At 37.4% G+C, this 20,384-nt stretch overlaps 5 protein-coding genes across 5 annotated transcripts; 2 read left to right on the forward strand and 3 right to left on the reverse strand.

The window, feature by feature from the left end:
- Positions 1 to 1,205: 1,205 nt before the first annotated feature.
- LOC120633568 lies at positions 1,206 to 2,798 on the reverse strand. Its single transcript, XM_039903778.1, has 3 exons — positions 2,769 to 2,798; positions 2,232 to 2,425; positions 1,206 to 1,660 (listed from the first exon to the last, which is right to left on the reverse strand). Exons 2-3 carry the CDS (start codon positions 2,405 to 2,407, stop codon positions 1,465 to 1,467), a joined length of 372 nt encoding a protein of 123 aa, XP_039759712.1. The 5' UTR covers positions 2,408 to 2,425; positions 2,769 to 2,798; the 3' UTR covers positions 1,206 to 1,464.
- A 439-nt stretch (positions 2,799 to 3,237) lies between these two features.
- LOC120633088 lies at positions 3,238 to 7,161 on the reverse strand. Its single transcript, XM_039903195.1, is given in 4 exon segments — positions 3,238 to 3,442; positions 3,858 to 4,011; positions 6,507 to 6,668; positions 7,089 to 7,161. Coding segments are annotated over 4 exon segments (492 nt in total). The 5' UTR covers position 7,161; the 3' UTR covers positions 3,238 to 3,338.
- A 2,537-nt stretch (positions 7,162 to 9,698) lies between these two features.
- Positions 9,699 to 11,488, reverse strand: LOC120632216 (keratin-associated protein 16-1-like). Its single transcript, XM_039902024.1, has 3 exons — positions 11,120 to 11,488; positions 10,059 to 10,364; positions 9,699 to 9,851 (listed from the first exon to the last, which is right to left on the reverse strand). Exons 1-3 carry the CDS (start codon positions 11,456 to 11,458, stop codon positions 9,804 to 9,806), a joined length of 693 nt encoding a protein of 230 aa, XP_039757958.1. The 5' UTR covers positions 11,459 to 11,488; the 3' UTR covers positions 9,699 to 9,803.
- Positions 11,489 to 11,836: 348 nt separating this feature from the next.
- Positions 11,837 to 14,686, forward strand: LOC120633907 (sperm mitochondrial-associated cysteine-rich protein-like). Its single transcript, XM_039904308.1, has 2 exons — positions 11,837 to 12,119; positions 14,449 to 14,686. Exons 1-2 carry the CDS (start codon positions 11,886 to 11,888, stop codon positions 14,638 to 14,640), a joined length of 426 nt encoding a protein of 141 aa, XP_039760242.1. The 5' UTR covers positions 11,837 to 11,885; the 3' UTR covers positions 14,641 to 14,686.
- A 3,170-nt stretch (positions 14,687 to 17,856) lies between these two features.
- Positions 17,857 to 20,039, forward strand: LOC120630403 (trypsin CFT-1-like). The gene is made up of 4 exons (XM_039899631.1): positions 17,857 to 17,908; positions 18,529 to 18,694; positions 19,077 to 19,338; positions 19,752 to 20,039. Exons 1-4 carry the CDS (start codon positions 17,857 to 17,859, stop codon positions 20,037 to 20,039), a joined length of 768 nt encoding a protein of 255 aa, XP_039755565.1.
- The last annotated feature ends 345 nt before the right edge of the window (positions 20,040 to 20,384 follow it).

A 20,384-nucleotide genomic window follows, 5' to 3' on the forward strand; every position in this document is an offset into this window, starting at 1 on the left:
ATAAATGATGTGACGAAGTTAAATACGAGTAAGTACTAAATGGAATTACAATTAAATTATTGCGTAACTAACTGTTGGCCCAGACATAGTCTGCGTGTTTTGTTTTAAAAAAAATTGTGAGGTATTATTTTCCTGGACTAAGTCCATATCGAGCCCGCATGCTATCCCTATGCGAAGGTTCATAAAGATCGGTTCAGCAGCTGTTAAAATTGCGTAGCTTAGTTAACAATCGTTATTTTATATGGATTATAGTTTTTTTTATTCCATTACAAGTTCGCGTTTGAGTGGTCACCTGGTGGTTAGATATTATATGCAGTCTTTGATGGTATGGCAGTAATTATTAAACATAAACCCCGTACACCGGAACACTCAATCGATAGCGTTTTTCCCCTAAGGTCGAAGCCTTTCATCGAACCAAACCAGAGAAAATTCAGAAATCATAAATTCCAAATTGACCCTGACGACAATCGAACACCTTGCGCTGTGATCTTATAAGTAAATTAGCGGGTTGGGATCTTATAAGTAAGATCACAGCGCTCATGGCCAGGTGGTGGTTAATAAAATATTCAAAATTGGCGTTGTCACCATAAGAGTGCATAATTACTTATTACCACCAAGTAGATTGCAGTCAAGGGCTAACTTATATTGGAATAAAAAAAACATTTACCTAATAATACTATAATAAAAGATTAATTTGCACGACCCATTTACGCCAACGTTTAAATGAAAAGGGCCTTGTCACAAGGAACCAATCAAACAAAAAATTATCTTTAAGCAGTTTACGCATGGTTTACGATGAACATTTTATTACCAAACAAAGGCCAAATAGATAGAAAGAGTAATTACTACAATGTTAAGATGTTAAGAGACACCCGACTTTAATACTATAATAATAATCTAAATAATAATCTTGTAACCTGTAGGGTAGGGACACCTGGTGGTGCCGAGACTTCTTTTTTCTAACTACTTTTTAGAAATTAAACAATATACCTATATAAATAAAAATAAAAACTGTCTTTAAAAAGTGTCTTTATCGATTATTCAATACACACTCAATCACTAGTAACTTTTACGCAAACAATTGATAAAAGCAGGTTGTATCGTGATTCCTCTACCTTCGTTGAGTATAAAAAAAAAAAATGAAATACAAGTGGATCTGTGATTTTTTCAAAAAAAAACATGGTCCGCGCGCAACAATTCGTTACTTTTTTGTAAACCAATTGCGGAATAAATAAATTTGAATTTATAGTCCAGGGCGGACACCAATTCGCATACTCCATTTCACGACCCCAAATAACAAGCCTGGACAGTTTCAACTCCTCGTGAATAAAACCGCCACAGGCCAATACCAGGTCAAGTTTGCTGTATTAAGATGAACGCGGAAGTCCTAAGTTTCACACTTTGAGCATTTATCAAGCACTTCCTCAACAAATCTCACCCTCGCTCAGTATATCACATTAAAAGTTAAACGTATTTGTTCACGGTGTAAGCGCAACAGGGATGATAAGGCGGGTTGGGATACGTAAAAGCTTGACACGGGGGTACTGAAGGACAGCATTCGCCAGGGTACCAGTTTGTCCTTGCGTACCTACCACTAGGCCTCGTAGCTGGACCGTGGTTAAAGCAATGTGCTTTGCACGGAAAATCGTAACAGCATGGCCTGTAAAATACGAGTGAGATTAGAAAATGTGAAATCAACGTTTGATATTAGTAGATACAAGAAAAGCATGATATTAGAACTATAATTACGTAAGATTTTATCTTTATTACAGCTGAAAAGATTTTTTTTTGTTTATTTATGAACACAAGTTGGGCGAAATGCCTACATAAAAAATCTATTCAAAAATACTGCCAAGTTCAAGTTTAGGAAAATAAGTAAGTACAATTACTCGTAGCTTAAATAGTTTTTAGTTTCTGATTAAAACTGCATGATTTTATTAATTTTAATCCCTCGCTTGGTGGAATGACTATGAATTGCAAAAAGAAATAGCGAGCCTGTTACGATAGCGAGCCTGTTCCCAGCAGAGCTGATGAGATGTGGGCAGCGACTACAAATTAATGTAAACAAAAAATACGATATGCAGCTTCTATCTTCTTCTTCTTTCAGCAAACGAAACTAACGACACCTATACCGCTAATAGTTTTCTACACAACAATATTCCGAAGCGGTTAATCGCTTGGCTAACCATACAAATTATTTTATTACTAAAGATAAAGAGTTTCAAATTTACCTTTCCCTAGGTGCGTTGCTCGGTTCACCGTTATAAGGAACTACTTCTTTCTGAAACGGCTGAGGACGGGGTTGGCCGTAGCAAGGCCTCTTGTAGTAGATGCTGTACTCGCCCTTCACACATCCGTACCTAGGTGCGGCTCTCGAACATTCGTATCCACGTGGTAGCACTGACATGCTCACAAATTATGAATTCTGACAAATTTTAAGAATGTTTTTCGCTGTTTTATATTTTAATATAAATTGTAATATAAAGCGGTGTTTGAAGGTTAGTAAGCTCTTTCTTTTAGGGCGGGGGACAGAGTTCGCTTCCCGGTAGTAGGAAAACATCGTGAGGAAACCTGCATGCAGAGAGATTTCCATAGTGTTCTCTGCCTATGAAGACTCCCAATCCGCAATTAGCCAGCAACAACCTACGGCCTAAGTCCTTCGCGATACCCGTGCTATGTCCTCTACATAGCACGTAGTGGGTTGATAATGATGATTATTTCATCGATGGGATTCTAAGGGGATTTTGTAAAATGTTCATTATTCTCACCAGAAACTAATTTAAAGTTATATTTTCAAATTTTTATAATATTAGATGTTTTAGATTTTTTTTTATATAAATTTTGAGTGTTATTTGTAATTATCTACTTATTTTTGTCTACTGTCATGTGAACGTAATTTTTGTTGACATGACGTAGTAAAGACGTAAGGTTTTTAAGTTAAAGGAATCGGTCAACTTTGTATATAGCTAGCCAGACATTCTATAAAGTTTCTTTCGTCCCTGAATATAAGTATAATCGTTGGATAGCCAAATCAGTAAGTACTTACTAAGTAAAAATAGTAAAATATTAAATCAATGAAAAAATATACCTACTTACTTTATCCTAATCTGATTTTTTTTTTCAATTCAATTTTCGATGTTTCAATCCTCATAGTGAAAATAAAACTAAACTTAACTCATTCCTTAAATTTAGCGTTATAAAATATGTATGTTTATAGGTAAAATAATAACATTCAAGAAAATTAACAGATAATTTTAATGAGGTACGACAATTTCAAGTAACAAATAGTACATCCAAATAACATTGCGGAATTAACAGTACCGATACAAAATTTAACATCAGTAAGTTTTGACACAATTAGGACCATGATGACCGACTGCTATAGTTGCCTTGTCGAACGCCGCAATTGGTTTTGGCGGCTGGCCCACGGCTAGTACGGCATCTGTAATGGGCAAGTTAATATATTTGAAGACAAAGACGAGGAATCACGATTTAATGGTTTTAAAGTTTTCCATAGCCCTACGTGTACCTAAATTGTCTTTTTAAATAGCATAGTATTTCTTCCTGAAAATTAAACAATGACATACCTAAAGGCAAGCGGCGGAGACCGACAAACAGAAAGTCATAAAAGTTCGATTACCCAGTATACCAGTGGCGTTGGTGACGTCACGTCGCTTGTTTAATTGTGTGAACTACAACTAACGCAATACTTAATACTTGCACTTTGGGGGTGAAAAATATGGATATACCTACAAGTCTCCACCTACCGCCTCTTTTATAGAACCATGCCATAGTCTTCAGCATTACTTAATCACCAGGAACTAAACGTTAACGAAAATTTTCAACAGAAAAATGACTTTGAAATAAGAAGGCCGCAAGACGTCTGGATGTGTGCATCACTGGATATGAGCTACTTGACTGTAAACTGTGACGAGTGACCCGCCACCGCTGCAACACGATGGTCGACTGCAGGGTGAACAGCAAGAGCTTGGACAACTACTACAGCCTGACCTGGAAATAATAAAACATCATTGAGACGTGACTGAAGTTTTATGTGTTTTCAAAATACAAGTTAGGAGAAGAGTGGTACTCTGAACTGTCTCGAAGTTAACTGCTTCGGCACTAAATTGTCAGGTACAATGGTAATCAGCACGCTTAGCATAGGCAGGACACAAATTATACTCCCGATTAAAACCCCTGACAAGGTATTATACTTATTAATGTGTTCACCTGCCAAAGCACGGCGAAAGGGAATAGGAGAAGTTTATCCCCTTTTATTGTTTCACGCATGTGCGCCATTGCTCGGAGAGTTGAAGAAGGTGCGCAAGATAATATTTTATCCTTTCCTCCTTTTTGAAAAATGTTTCCTGCCCATGCTGGCTGAGTATATCATAATGAGGGGGGGGGGGGGGATACATTTATGAATCGCTGGCGGTCAACGCACGCATGCATCAGAAGTACTGTCAATTTAACTACAATGAAATATCAGATATGTGGTGTGTGTGTGACAGTAGAGAAACACACTCGTAGTTAATGTATTGTACACTCTCATAGATTCTCACGTTGTGTTTCAGCCAATTCATATCTGGTACCTACAACCGCTTTACCATTACCGCACAAAACTCGTGACATTAAAGCCGGCACCAGGATATAGACCAAAAGTTGTCCTTAAACCGTACGCCGCGCCGCCGTGCTGTGCTATGTATGATGAGTGAACGGTTCATAGAAAATAGGTATATTATGGCGCTCGGACTCATCACCGCATTTTATCATGTAAACTTACTGAATCGCGGACATAATAGTCTGTAACTGGTTGATGACCCCCATTCGGTTACACATGTTGCAATATTACTTTTAATATTCAAATATTTAAAACGTTAACGTAAATATTGTTATTATTCGACACTGATAGATTTGATAAAATGATTAATTTTGAGTGACAAGTTTGTCATAATCTCAAATTTCTAGTTCTAAATTTGAAAATAAGTCGTTTACTTTTAAGCGACTTCCCGTTTCGCCACGTAAAAAAAGGGTCTATTACAGTGTGTCGTAATAGATTTTTTTTGTGTTTTTTCTATCTCGTATAGTTTTTCTAATGAACGATATTTGTGACTTGTTTATGAGTGTCTAGAGGCAAAGCGTCAAAGGGAATTTCTCTTGTGCATTAAAGATTGCCCTTGAGGATGCTGTGAAGTACCTATGTGATGGCATGTGACGGAAATGAACGGCACATTGCAATGGCATGCTTAGGGACGCGAAGGCATGAAACGTTATGCAATTCGAGACTGAGTCCGCTCACATAACTCACCGAGTTCCTCAGCATGATGTACTTCAACTAATTTTGCATACATAGAAAGTAATAAGTACATAGTAGAAAAATATTCAAAGTTATTTGGAAATTTAAGTAGTAAAGTTTTATTTTATCACATGCTCGCAGACACTTACTTTAAATCAATTGATCCAAGCAGTTAGTTATATGATGGCGCGCAGGATGGGTAGTGAGATTGAACCTGTAAAATTAAATGCATTAATGAAAATGAAAAAGCAGATCGATTCGAGTATCCAATGGCAACTTGACGCTCAAATACCTGCCTCTTTAGTCTAATTGTTAGCAAATTCAACTCCTGGTTCAGAACAAAAATGGTTAAATATTTTGATACTAAAGCGGTGATAGCCCTGTGGGACTTCGACTTGACTTTCGGAAGGCCGAGTTCGAATCGCACGCACCTCTAACTTTCGTAAGTTATGTGCGTTTTAAGCAATAAAAAAATCACTTTCTTTAACGGTGAAGGAATGCGTCGTGAGGAAACTCGCATGAGTACAACATAATGTTTTAATAGATAAGATTGAGAAACTTTCAATATTAGAGAACTAATCATCTCAATTTTGAACCCGCTACCGGTCCATTACAAAACATTGGCCTCCTCTAGAATGAGCAGGGTTAAGGCTCCTCCCACAATGAGGAGGGGTAAGTAAGGCCGTAGTCCACCACGATGGTCAAGTGCGGATTAGTAATTCAGACACCTTAGAGGACATTATGAAGAGCTCTCGGGCATGCAGGTTTCCTCACGATGTCTTCCTTCAAAGTTATAGCAATTAGCTAGTGACATTCTAATTTCTTATTACTAATATATTGGGATAATAATCGTTAAAGCCTGCCAACCCGTATTGGAGTAGAGTAGGTACCTAGTAGGCGGTGCGCCTTTACAAGCTCTGGCACCGACTCTCCTATGAGTAAGGAGGCCCGTGCCTCAGCAGTTGGTCATCAACTAGGCTAGGTTCTAACATGAGTTCATCTTTTTTACTTTCATTTTCCACGTAGAGCATATTGAGTTCTTTTCTTTGCCCTTCGCCCACGCTATAAGGGGTTCAGCAAAACATGACTTCCCTTTCCAATCATTCATATTAGTTCTATCAGCCGTCATTAAACTATCCACTTCGTTTAAACTCATATCCTCTTTCACACTATCCATCCATATCTTCTTCGTCTTTTAATTAAAACCTACCGGCCGTTCGTAGTTTATTAGCTGGTATCTGACTTTCTTGTCCTGACTGTTGAGAAGCATACCCGGCCAGCTTGTGGGTCGATAGTCAAAAGTGCTGTCATGGACAATTAGTGGTCTGCGTACAGTCACGGGATCCATTCCGCATGGCAAGCATTTGGGAGCCTAAAACCGATAAAAAAAAAAATGAATAGTTTTTCCCCCACCATGTTCCCACTTTGAATTATTGACCACACTTTTATTGTAGATAGAAATAATAGAAGTTCTTGTAATGAAGTACGTTAGTAATAAGTCCGATTTGGTTTCCAAGTATTGCATACCGGTTCTCTCCAATACAATCCAGGGCGCAAATTGTCAGATAAAGATGAGAGGAAGGGGCTTTTCATAATAAGAAGCGACGTGACAGTTTTCTCGTTATTGATAATAATATAGAACTTGCTTGTTATATACAGCACACCATACAGAGTTTTGTCAAACGAACGCACTGGTACTTAGATGTTATGGCCATTTAGAAGCTTCTAAGTAAAAAAACCATTTTATAGTTTCCAACAGTAGAGGAAGGTAGTTGTTTTGTATAGTACCAACCTGGATTGGATAACAGGGTATGTAATGTGGAGATTCCTTAATACTGGGCAAGTTAAGTACTGGGCTACACATTTTACTGTATTTTTAATTTTATTTAAAAAACCTTAGTTAGTAAATTACCATTTCATTTTAATTTTGTGATTTTTTTCTTCTGTTGATTTATTTACTGATTTTACTGACTAGAACTGACTTAATAGCCTTTTTATCTTGACTCGAAGTCGCCAGAAACTTACCAGAGAGGATACAAAACCTAGCCTATAATAATTTATTTTCTTCATTCGAGTTTCACTGCGTAGGTCTGTTAATCCGAACCAATCTTTGAAAAGGTTGATCGGGATTTGACGGAACTATCGCAGACAGATAGATATTTTGTAAGAAGCGAACTACAATACTTTTTACCGTTGCGATTTCGATGCAACTTCTCTTAGGAAAAGGACTTCTACTGGAGAGCTATAAATCATTTCTCTTCGTATAAAATAGATACAAACCCAAACCAAGTCGGGCATCTCTGCTAATATTCTGCTTTACTATATGCTGCGTTACTAACTGATCTATCAACGCACAGTTCAAACCACTGGACGGACAGGGTTGAAATTTGGCATACTGTTATCCACTTAGGCAACCGCTAAGAAAGGTTGTTGAAAATTAATTCCCCGAGTAGGGAAAATCGGGAAAAGAAGTTTCTAGGATGTTCTTCGAATTTCTTCGTCCAAACCGAGCGAAGCCGACGGCAAAAGCTAGTTACTAATAAAACAACTAACCTCATTATAGTAGCCATCTAGATTCAATTGAAAATCGAAGTAAATCTCGTAGGCTACACAAAGGTTATAAATATACCGTGTCCGTAATTTGATATCACTGATTTGTTCGAGCATCCGAAACCTTTTAGATAGTTAAAAAATTTACAAGTGCAAAATTGAATTAAATAAATTTTAAATATGCCTTATTGTGCAACCTCCGCAGTTTGTGCCTCGCCAATGCCAGTGTGTAAACCCCAAGGCCCTTCAGTATGTGGGCCCCAAGGCGGCTGCGGACCTGAAGCCTACGTTTGCCAGAGTTATGTGCCTCCAACACATAGATGCTACCCAGTGAATCCTTGCATTAACATTTATAGCTGCCATACGCAAATTATGTAAAACGAATCGCTGTTATCTAATAAACGCAAGATCAATGCGCTGGAAAATATCGGCAGCGATGATTTCTGCGCCAAACATTATTGGTAATAACTAATAAATAAGTAAACATTAACTTTGAATAAAATAGCAATTGTATTCAGTTCGATAAGTTTATTTCTTATCTACGGGAGTTCCAGTAGTTAAGGCTACCAGTACCTACCACATCAGTAGTTTTCGCTTCAGTAACGAGGATAATTTATTTTTATTATACCTTCGTAAACATGTAAATAATAAAAGTTAAAACCTTTCCAGCTGACAATCTGAGATTATATAAATATCATAAACCGCTTAAATCAGACTCAGTTATTTTTCTGTATTCACGGAATTGTATTATCTTATGTCCGTCTTCACGATACAAACTATCGTAATGTAAAGTTTTGTCGAGATTATTTTTCAACTGCGAAAACAAAGCAGCCGCAAATGCGTTTCAATGCAACTTCATTTCGGGAACGCTGTTTTCGGATAACAATAGATTACTAGGGACAACATAGAACACGTTCGTGAAAGTCGTCCTGTAACGAACATTGTCTATCATATGTCTACAGCCTGAAGCGTAGGTGTTAACCCACACTTGCTTGTAATAACCACCGGCTATCACGCCCTTCAGACCGGAAGACAGTATTTCAACAATATTGCTTTGCGGCAGAAATTAGCATGGCGGTAGTACATACCCAGACGAGCTCTGTCACAAATATACCTACTATGACTAAACGTAGATATTCTGTAAACCCTAAAAACAATACATTTTATTTGTTTTTTTTTTCAGCGCTGGGGAAGTCATTTGTATGCAGGCCTCGAGAACTCTCATAATCATCATTATATTAACCGATAGACGTCCACTGCTGGACTAATTCTTTCGTAAGGAGTTCAAAATTCCACGGATTTATGCCTCTTTTGTCCAGCGGCTCCCTGCGACGCGTTTAATGTCAGCTAGCCACTTCGTTACGGATCGACCAATGCTGCGTTTACGAGTGCAAGGACTTCATGCCAGCATCATGGGACACCTACGTTTATCTGATCTCCGAGCGGGCACATAAAGGATCCGATCCGATCCTTTATGTGCCCGCCCATTGCTATTTCAGCTTCGCGATTCGTTGAGCTATTTCGAGTAATCTGGTTTTTCTACGTGATCAAATAAGAAATGAATAGATCCGTAATCTCTTCATTTCTTATTTGATCACGTAGATATACTCGGACCATAGCTTTCTCCATTGTCTGCTGAGTAACTCTGAGCTTTCTTATGTCCAAGTTAGCAACCATGTTTTGGAATCATGGGTCATCCCTGGTAACACACACAAAAAGATTTCGGTGCTCTTTGGCATCCCCTACTTTTGGTAGCGAATAATTCTGACGTTACGGCACGTTTCTTAATAAGGGGAATAGGGATGAATGCTCCATAGAAATAAAAATATAATTGATGACATGCGAAGAAATCACATTTACTCAATATCAATGAAAAACATTTTGTTATGTAAAAATATTAAATAAAAATGGTATAAAAATTTAACATTATAGTTGTACATTTACGAATATAAATTTGTTACTGAAGAGGAACATTGACGTGATAGCAGCAGCCAGATTGTGGACCCTGGAAATTAAAAACCTTATTTTAATACATAGTTTTACACGTTTTATGGACAACCGAAAGAAGCTGCAGTTTAAGCATATGTTTCATTTGTTTAAGTAATAACCATTGTAATATAACTGCCTCATATAATATAACCCTTACGCTTAGCCCGAAAAATCAAACTGAATATAAATCCTATAACATTGAGAAAACATAACTTTAACTCACCTGTTTGACATAATTAGATACAGCATATCGAACATTAGGATTTTTTCGCGTATAACATTCTGCAGGAAAACCTGCCGGTCTTGTATCGAAAACGCTGTTGTGAACAATCAAAGGCCTTCGTCGGGTCACTGGGTCTATTTCGCAGTGTGAACAGCAACTGCCGCAGACTGGCAGGCAAGGATACGAAGGAGGTGGTGGTCTTGGGCAGATGGGCCGTTGTTTTGGAATAATTGGAGTTGGGCATTGAGGGTTGCAGCACGGCAGCACTGGTTGATAGCAAGGTGTTGGTTCCGGACAAGGAAAGACCTGTGGAACAAACACAATACTTGATCACAGAATAAAGAACATACAGAACCTATATATTATGAAAAAAAACCTTCCAATAATGACTGCAATGCATTGTATCTAAATACAGTGAAAACGCCCCGCGCACGTCTCATATCACATCCGCAGAATTTTGCTAGCTCACAATATTTTTCCATTTTCCCCATTTTATGGTAAACGTTTGGAGCATTAGAGGTAAAGTAATAACTGTTAAGTAACCGCTAAATGGAATGGATTGACTAACCGCCTGTTCGAGAAACTCTACAAAAGTTTAGTAGTTTTTGGTGCTTCAATATTATTGGTGTACACATATTTGTATATGTATATGTATGTTCTTAATTCTGTGTACTTGATGTACATATTATCTATGGAATTGTTTATTACGTTCTTTTGGTCAACCAATGGCTCATTTATCTGGATGAACATAAAGTTGATTGACAATACAAAGTTTACTGAATCTCCTGTAACCGACAATACATAGCAAAGTCACTACTCTTGAGGAATCACGTAGTAGCTGTAGTGTTCTAAGGTCCAGTAGTCCTAAAAATATAGGGAATGTGTGTAGTTTATATGAGTAAATAAAAAATAAGCGTTCCCATGCGTTGGATATTTCCACAGAATGAAAAAGTCGACTTTTAACCTATATGTAATCGAAATGTTACAAAACGATTAGTTTAATCCCCATTGTTTATATGGATATTAAAATGAGCACCAAATTATTTAATAAAATCATTTACCGGCGGAGGATCACAAGGTTCTGGAGGCGGACAGCAAGGTAAAACTGGTGGACAAAAAACTGGTTTTGGAGGGCACGGGGGAGGTTCACAACGTGGTTGTCGTCGAGGTCTACAAGGTGGTAACACTGGCACTATTGGAGGGACGATATCAGGTAGAATAGGAGCGGGGCATGGCCTGTATACTGGACTACAATTGCACGATGGACAGGGTGTGCAGGGTACAGGGGGTGGACAGCATGGTTGGCAGCAAGGGGTTGGGTCGGGACATGTATATCGACATGAACCCGTTCCACAAGGAATAATCGCGGGACATGTAGGGCAGAAACAACATGCACACATTTTGAAGAAAATTTTGGGGTATATTTTAATAATTAATTGTATATTTTAAATATATTTCATTAATTTTTGAATTTTTGTGACTTTTAATTTCAAAAAAATATTTGTACGATGTATAAAAATATGACAATCACTTAAGTCATTGTCAGATATTTTGCATTAAAAACCTATGCTTAAAACCTGATTTATAATGATTTTAATTATCCTTTTTGTTAAGCTAAAAAATAACCTATTATTCTATTTTGCTCGTGTAAAAATCTAGTTTTTATTGAAATTGTCTTGTGTAAATGAAAGGAAATAAAAAAAAAATAAGCTGTCATAAAACATTTTTGACATTCTTCTTTCTTTTTCAATCATTGAAAACATCAATATTTTTCTAAATCGTTAGTTTTTTTAAAGAATATTAAATAAAAAAATTGGAAAAGTAAAAATGAGTGCTCCATTTTACAGTTATGACCCATGCGTATGCACCGGCATGCCATGTGGAGCTTGCTACCCATATTCGATAAAGCCGTGCGTTGCATCAAGAAATAATTTGGGCCCGTGCTCGGTATGTCCCGGCGGTGGATGCTCCCCTTGTCCTGCTCCCGTGCGACCCTGTCCAGCTCCTTGTCCGGCACCACCAATGCTGCCTTGCTTGCCTACATGTCCACCATGTGATAAGGTCTGTTACTTCTCTAAGATGCGATTTATATAAAGGACATGACCACTAACTTCGTCATTTGTGTAAACCAGGTCTAGCTCACTGGTTTATACTTACCTACTCATCGAGTTTGTTAAAAAGTATCTACGGAGACAGCGATCGTTTTCATGAATACTCACTCAGTTATCAAAGGTTTCATTGCCTGGTTTCTGTCAAAATGTCTTATATGCATGTTGTATATGCATGTTGTAAGTGTACAAGAATAACCTGCAACTTGCTATTTTTTAAGTAGCTACGAAAAGTACATTGATTAGACAATAATATAATTTGTAGCAATTAACCAAGGATTTAATGTCAGTATAATCATATATAAGGCTAATTGAAAAGGGTACAAAACCATTACTGTGGTTTTCATATTATAATGGTAAAAAAACGATGGTTCACACCTTTTAGAGAAATAACTGTACTGTTATAAGGAAATACGCAGTGATAACATCAGCTGTTACCTTGCTAAGTAAGTAGGTATGATTACTAAGTAAGTAGGTATAGAAACAGATACACACGTACAAGTGTAAATGTTATTTCATGTGTACCTACCTACCTCAGTGTGTACCTACGTGTACAACTCAGTGAGGGTTGTCGAATATTCATAGATTAACAACTTCTATTTGAATTTAATATAATCATTTCGCTAAATCGAGTATAAGTTTAAAGTAGTAGTGTAAGTAGGTATTTTATATGCTGACCTTCATTTCTGGCCAGTGGCTTGGTATAATGACGCCCCTAATGCCCTCGTATAATGACGATTAGACAGTAATTTTGAAACCAAAAAAGATACCTCATTTGTATATACCTTTTTGAACAATGATGATACAAACACATTTCCATCCACAGCGTCCTAATGCCATTGCTTATAACGTGAATGCGTGAGGCCTAATTATTAGAGTTTCCGCCTCCTTTACGGCTGCACCGAGTTCGATTCTCGGCTCGCACCTCTTATCGCACGTCTACCAATCCGAACTTGGCGAGCGTGGTGGACTACGGCCTAGATCTTTCTCATTCGGAGAAGATACCCTTATAATGGGTTGTTGATTATGACGATGATTCCAATGCAGATAACAGTTATTTGGGTCACTTTTACAGATAAACGATTCATTACATTTATTTGTATGGTTACTGTTAACAGCTTTAGCAAAATGAGTAGCAGATAAGAAATGATTTGTAGAACTTAAATCCTGATAATCTCTTACAGAAACAACGTCAATAACGGAAGAGGTTATCATTTGCATAGCTTATTTTTTGATAAAATGTTTTAAAGTGGGTATCATCATCATTAATATCAATCGTATAGCGATCCACTTATTTGACCACTAGTCCACTCCCGTACTCAACTACACTGGATGAAGTGGTAGGCTACACACTACTTTGAGGACATTATGGAGACCTTTTCAGCAATTGCTTTGCACTTCTCTGCAATCAATCAAGATAGTAGCGGCCTAACCCCCCATAGTACCCCCGATCAGTTTCTTTTCAGTGCCAGAAAGCTTGTTCGCTTTGTGGCGCGTCTTTTAAAGTACGGTTGTCACCAGCGAAGGCGAAAGCCTCCCACTAGCCCAGATCAGAGGAAATTTGGAAATTATGAATTACCAAATTGCCCCTGTCAGGTATTGAACTCGGAGCCTCCACTAAATTTACCACAGCGCTCACCGCCGCTCTAAGGGGATTGTCTTAAGGAGAGCTCTCAGGCGTGATGATTACGCACGATCTGTTTCTTCAACGTTAAATCAACTGATATTTAATTGCTTAAAATCACACGAATAACTCTGAGAAGTAAGAAGTGCGTGCGGGGTTCGAACTCAGCCGTCGAATCCTAACCACTAGGCTCTACAACGTGTAAACATTACATTAACGGCCGATTGCCGCAGTGGGCAGCGACCAGTGGCGTGCATAGCACAGGGTATGCAGATTATATAAAATGAAGAAAATCCCCAGTAAGAATTATAAAAAACTTAACGATAGGCATTGTAAGAGTTACAAAAAGCCTACCCCTAAGTATTAATAACTCGTATTGTAGATTTTCTTTGTTTTACATAATCTGCATACAATCTTTGCACGCCACTAGCAGCGACCCTGCTTTGGTTCTATTCCCACTGCTGGAAAATGTTTGTCTTATGAACACGAATGTGTTTTAGTGGCTGGGTGTTTGTCATAAAAATATTCGTCAGTCATCTTAGTACCCATGACACAAGCTACGTTTACTTTGGGGCTAGATGGCGATCTGTGTATTGTCGTAGTGTATTTATTTATTCATTTATTTATTTACATAAAATACGCCTAATTTTTATTGCAGCCTGGGAATCCAGTTCCTCCACCATCTCGTATCTGTGACTCTGTGGCGATTCCTTGCTGCAGGCCTAACAGATGCAAGCCCTGTCCTTGCTTCTGCTGCACGGAGCCTGGCGTGTGTTCAGCGAAGCGTTGCAGCTACCCGGGTGTAGCCGTGTGTGGTGGCTACTGTGGACCCTGCATGCCCGTTTGGTGACAGAGCCATTTCCAATTATGATTTGCAATAAAGAGTTGTAAATAATTTTAAATTTTATTATTTAACCGAACCGGTGATAGCCCAGTGGGTAAGACTTCTTTCGGGGTGCCAAGTTTGAATCCCAGTACTATTACATAAAATATTATTCTTGTAATCACCAGCTTACTGTGTCACCTAAAAAAACAAAAGCAACCTAAGGTCAGAATTTTAAAAATCCGTTGTTGTGTAAGGCTGACAAGAGACAATTGTTTTTTTTGTAAGTTGGCTAATGTTATGTTTATAAATATCATCGCATTAATAAAAACTATGAAGTTCTTCACAGCAAGATGAAAAAGCATTAATTCGTGACTATTTTATTGACCGCGAACCAGTAAAAATATATTCTCGATAGAAAAAAAAATATATATTAAAATTCTTACAAAATACAGCGTGTCAACTAAGTTTGACCAACCGGAGGTACCAGACGGAATAAAGAAATTAATTTGAAGGATGCTTAAGTATATTTCATAAGGAATCACACCGTAAAAAATTTAAATCAAAATGGCAATGGTTCACTCAAAAACGATTAGGCGGTAGAGTCACTATACACAGACAGACTTGACGTTTCAAAAGTGCTTATATTAGGCCTACTTGAAATAAGTGAATTTTGAATATTGATTTTTTTTAGAATTTTGAGGTTTTTGGTTTCACAGATAAGTCTTAGATACAGTGTATAATGTACCTCCCTTGATATATCTATTGTTATTTTAAAGGTAGGAATAACTGTTTATTTTGGTTAAGGACCTATTTCACCACCTTCTGACAAGTGTCGGATGGACAAAACGTCAGTTTTGTGACTTTCATATTTTATGTCAAGTATCAAAAACTGTCGGCTGAACCCAGCCACCAGAAAATACCCGAGAAAATTTGATAATTATAAATTTCCAAAAAGCCCCTGTCAGGGATTAAACCCGGGACCTCCCACTGAAAAACCGCAGTGCTCTCCGCTGCGCCAGGGAGTTCGCCAGTGTTGGACGACGTCCAGTTCTTTGGACCTGATGACCTTAATACGTACCTGGAAGCGGCTGGATTAAAAGGCAGAGGACCGTATGTGGTTGTGCACCTTTGGAAAGGCCTATGTCCAGCGGTAGACGCTTGCGGACTGATGATGATGATGATCACGCCAAAGACAAAATTTGTAAATAATCTACACGACATTTATCAAAAGGAAGTGGATACAGGCCCTAAGTTTAATTTTATTCGAGCAAGAAAAGTGCACATAGCGATCCCATAGCATTTAACATCGCGTTTTAGTTAATTACTTATCAGATATAATATATTCTAAATCAAATAATTAAAACAAGCTCTGAAACGATGACCGAGCAAGTTCATCGTAAACTGCCACAATAAACTCAAGAGGTGCCAAGGCTCACCTCATTTGACGCAATAAAGAATTGTGGTAACTTGGCCCGTCAAATGCGGTCGGCTCTTGCGGTTCGAATGAGCGTTTTTTGCTCACAAAACACGTAAATTTATAGATACGAATATCAAACTCTGTATCGTCAAAGTAAAATGGACCTACTGTCACTCGTTTTACTGTCATAATACCAGTACTTTAGATTTTTGTTTTAAAAACGTACTACCAAAAGCCCAAGCTAAAGAATCGTAGGCAAATATGAGTTTTAATCTAATAGGAGTAAGATCGATTTTACTCCGATGTTATAGTTTTACTGTACTCGAGAACGACTCCTCGATTGCAAGCGAGTAAATCTTGTACTAAGTCTGTAGTAATAATGAGTAGGTTGTAGAATCAACCAAGAGTGTAATATATGTTTATGTCTATACTATTTGTTCTAATTGTATGTAAGCGATAAAGTTATATAAGCTTATTATTAACATTTATGAGATCACTGTTACCGGTTCTTCCCTAAAATGTAGATCTATAAATTTACGTTATCCGTATTGCCGTGGATTGGCAATAAAATGTGATTAGCATTATGGCAATAGTTATTTTATATTCGAGCAATATTAATCTTAATTGTTAACCTCGTTCGATTTTAACCAACAGCAAAAAATAAAGCAAATATCAAAGCACAGCAGTATTTTTTTTTTCGATGGCAAATCAACAATCAACATAGCGATATCTTACCTGGTAAGTGTGAGATGGAAATTTGTTAAACTAGAATAACCCTAATCTGGTTTATATGCGCTATCATACCAGAGGGCGTACTCTCAATCGTATGATAATCAATTGATGAAACATTTACACTAAAAATATAGATAGGTCTATCCCAGTCCTGCTTTCGCGAATGCACTTCAACCCTTCAGGATCTTTTGTACTAATATAGATAGATAGATTTTTTGCTCGGTAATTAAGTAGTAAACGGAAGGATAATTAGGCATACTTCTAGTGCTTACCGGATTTAGCAAGCTAAGCTTGGTGCTCTCTCACTGATTAAAAGGAGGCTAATAGGTACTCACATTGTGTCTTCCCAAGAAAATTAACCCACATTGTATCTTTCTATCCTTCCTTCAAAATTTAATTCTGGCTCCTGGCCAATTTAATCTGGCTCTGAGGCGCAGGAATCTCGGTAGTTCCAAGAGTCCCTTTGATTATATCACGGCCGCTATACAATAATTTAGAAAATCATACCGGAAGAGCCTCCAAGCGTTCATTTAAAAGGAGAGTCCGTTAACTCCCTATATGGTATCTACCTCCATGCCACACGAACATGTAGACCATTGTTCTTTACCTACAGTTCTAAACAACCCGATAATATTCTCCGTCTAGAAACGCCGGCATAAAAACAAAAGCCAGATTTATTTGTATTTAATCATAGAAGCCTCGCTTGGATATACTTGAAGGTGATGCATTTCTTAATGCCAAGGCTGCTTGGATGCAGTCTACTGAATGTGGGTAAAAAGAATAACTGGTGAGTTTCTTGCTAGTGTCTTTTTGTCGGTACATACCTAACTTAACTTTCGGTAAAGTTAAAGCAAAAGCTTCAAAGTTTTCTTAATTGAAAAGGTTAATAATCAAATCGTTTTAGCCAGCTGAATTACACCGTGCTATTTAACTCCGGTACTCCCCCGCGGCCACTTATCAGCGTATTAATAAGAATGAATCTCTTAAGCTCTTGCAATAATTTTTATCAATATCTAATCAAATATGACATTTGGAAGAATATATAAATAGACTACACTACTCTATTTCCATCGTGTTTTTAGTTAGATACAATGAATAAAGTTACCGTTATATTGGCTATAGTTTGTCTTTCGACTGCTGCGGGTAAGCCGGTGTTCTTACTATATTAGTTTCGTGTGTTTTTTGCGTTTGTTTTTTGCAACCAAGACGCACCTTACTATAAGTGGCATGGAGTATTTAAACGGACAAAGGTTACTAGGTTTTCAGGAAAAATAGTGAGAAGTCATGATTAATATCAGTAAAATCATAAAAATAATATTAGAGGCCTAAGGGCTCGGATTTTGAGTATAATTTATTGTACTGCTTGTTGCAATTTAAATCATAAATGAAATAAAAGTCATATATGTGTAATGAATTACTTTCGCGACGTGTTACCATTTTTTTTACCTTTTTCAAACATAAAATAAAACAATTGACTTATACAATTAAATTCAAATTTCAAAAATAAAACAATTGAGTTATACAATAGACGAAATACAAATACCTATTTCTCTCTTTCTGTCATCAGTTCATTTTACATTGAAAATACAAGACAAAGCCTTGTGAATAACAACGTTTATTTAGGGGATAGAGTTTTGTAATAAAAATCAAGTGAATTAAATTTAGCTTACAACTCTAAATAACCGACGATGGCCCTGCCAATGGCGGTATAACAACTTTTAAATTAGACGATAAATTAATTAACCAACACCATATTTTTACAGCACTACCAGAGCAGCAGAGGATCGCAGGTGGAGCAGTAGCCACACTTGCTCAGCACCCTTACACAGCTGCTGTTTTATATGCAAGCAACAATGTGAACTTTCTTCCAATCTGCGGGGGTGCAATCATAAACAACAGATCTATTTTGACAGCTATATATTGTTGGTCGTAAGTAATCAATAATGAAAATATTTTTCAGTGGAGACTAATTCCATCCAATGTTACATCTGAAAGTGCAACTTTTGTTTTTTTTATAGTTTGCCAAAAGAAGTAGGACTTATAAAAAACATGTGCGTTTTTAAATTAAGCAATTTATTATCACTTGTTTTAATACGGAAGGCAAATATTGTGAGGTAACCTCCATGATTGGGAGTTCTCCATGATCTTCTCAAAGGCGTGTAAAGTCGACCAATCCGAACTTGGTATCGTCTTTTTTGGTCTTTGGCTTAAAAAGATGATAATCCGTGCTCTGTAATGGGCCGGTGATGGATTGATAATGATGACGATGATTATAATAAAGTTAAATAACTAAAATAATATTCATTTACAGTAAAACCGGTGTTCACTCAAATCAATTCCGTGCTCGGACCGGCTCAGTTAACTCGACCAGTGGTGGCGTCCTTCACAACATCGCTCAAATTATATCCCATCCAAATTATAATTCATGGAACCATGACAACAACATCGGTATACTCAGAGTGTCCACAATTATTGCATTTAGTACCAGCGTCCGCCCTGTACCTATCGCCGGGTCAAATTACAACTTGGCTGACTATCAATTTGTCTGGGCTATTGGATGGGGCCGCACGACTGTAAGTATATTTGCTTCGGTATAGGTACCCTTTTTACCGTATTTCTGTAATAATATTCTCTGGTCCAGTCTGGAGGGAGGCCTCGGCCGTGGCTAGTTACCACTCTACCGACAAAGACGTGTCCTAAACGATTTAGAGTTTCGGTACGATGTCTCGTAAAAACCGATTACGGGTATGGGTTTTATGGTAACATTAAACCTATACCCCTAACCGGTTAGCCCGCTACCATCTTAGGCAGGTGAGATTGCAGTCAAGGGCTAACTTGTAGAGGCATAAAAAAAAATACTGTAGCAGATAAAGCTTTTCATCGTTAGAATGTCTTGACATAAAATCTGAATAGGATCTAATATTTCTTGGAACCCTTTACGATTATAAAAAACAAATACAATTACTTACTTAAAAACAATTTTTAGGTTAACTCAGTAGTATCCGAACAACTCCGCCGTGTTGAGATCAGGACAATAAATCAAGGCAGATGTTCAGAAATTTACGGCGTCAGCTTCGTAACACCTAATATGATTTGCGCTGGCTGGCCGACTACTGGACGGGGTTCATGCGTCGCTGACACCGGATCACCCCTCCTTCACAACAATGTAGCAGTGGGAGTTACATCCTTTAGTATTGGCTGTGGTGACGTTAATTTCCCACCTATCTACACAAGAATTTCCAGATACACCACCTGGATTCAAGCCAATGCTTAAGAAAAATATATAAATGTGTTTTTTCTATTATATATTTTTTTCTGTGCACTGTTTGCCGTCCTTACTTCCCTATTTATGCATAAGAGCAAAAGTTCATGTGCTTATTTCATTGTTGATTTTTAAAAAAAAAATCTCACATACGCACGTCTCTGAATTATTGCAAGATTTAAATAAGTAGGGTAAAAGCCGGATACTTGCCCTACTTTATGATTTTTATTTTGGATAGAAATACATTTATATCAATTAGAGTAATCTTTATTATTTATTTAACAGTCTTTATAATTTACTGAGATCTTTTATTAAGTAAAACTTGAAATATTAATTTACAATATTAAATAGTTTTGA

The sequence above is a fragment of the Pararge aegeria genome, chromosome 2 (genome assembly GCF_905163445.1).
Source record: "Pararge aegeria chromosome 2, ilParAegt1.1, whole genome shotgun sequence".
Lineage (NCBI taxonomy): Eukaryota > Metazoa > Arthropoda > Insecta > Lepidoptera > Nymphalidae > Pararge > Pararge aegeria.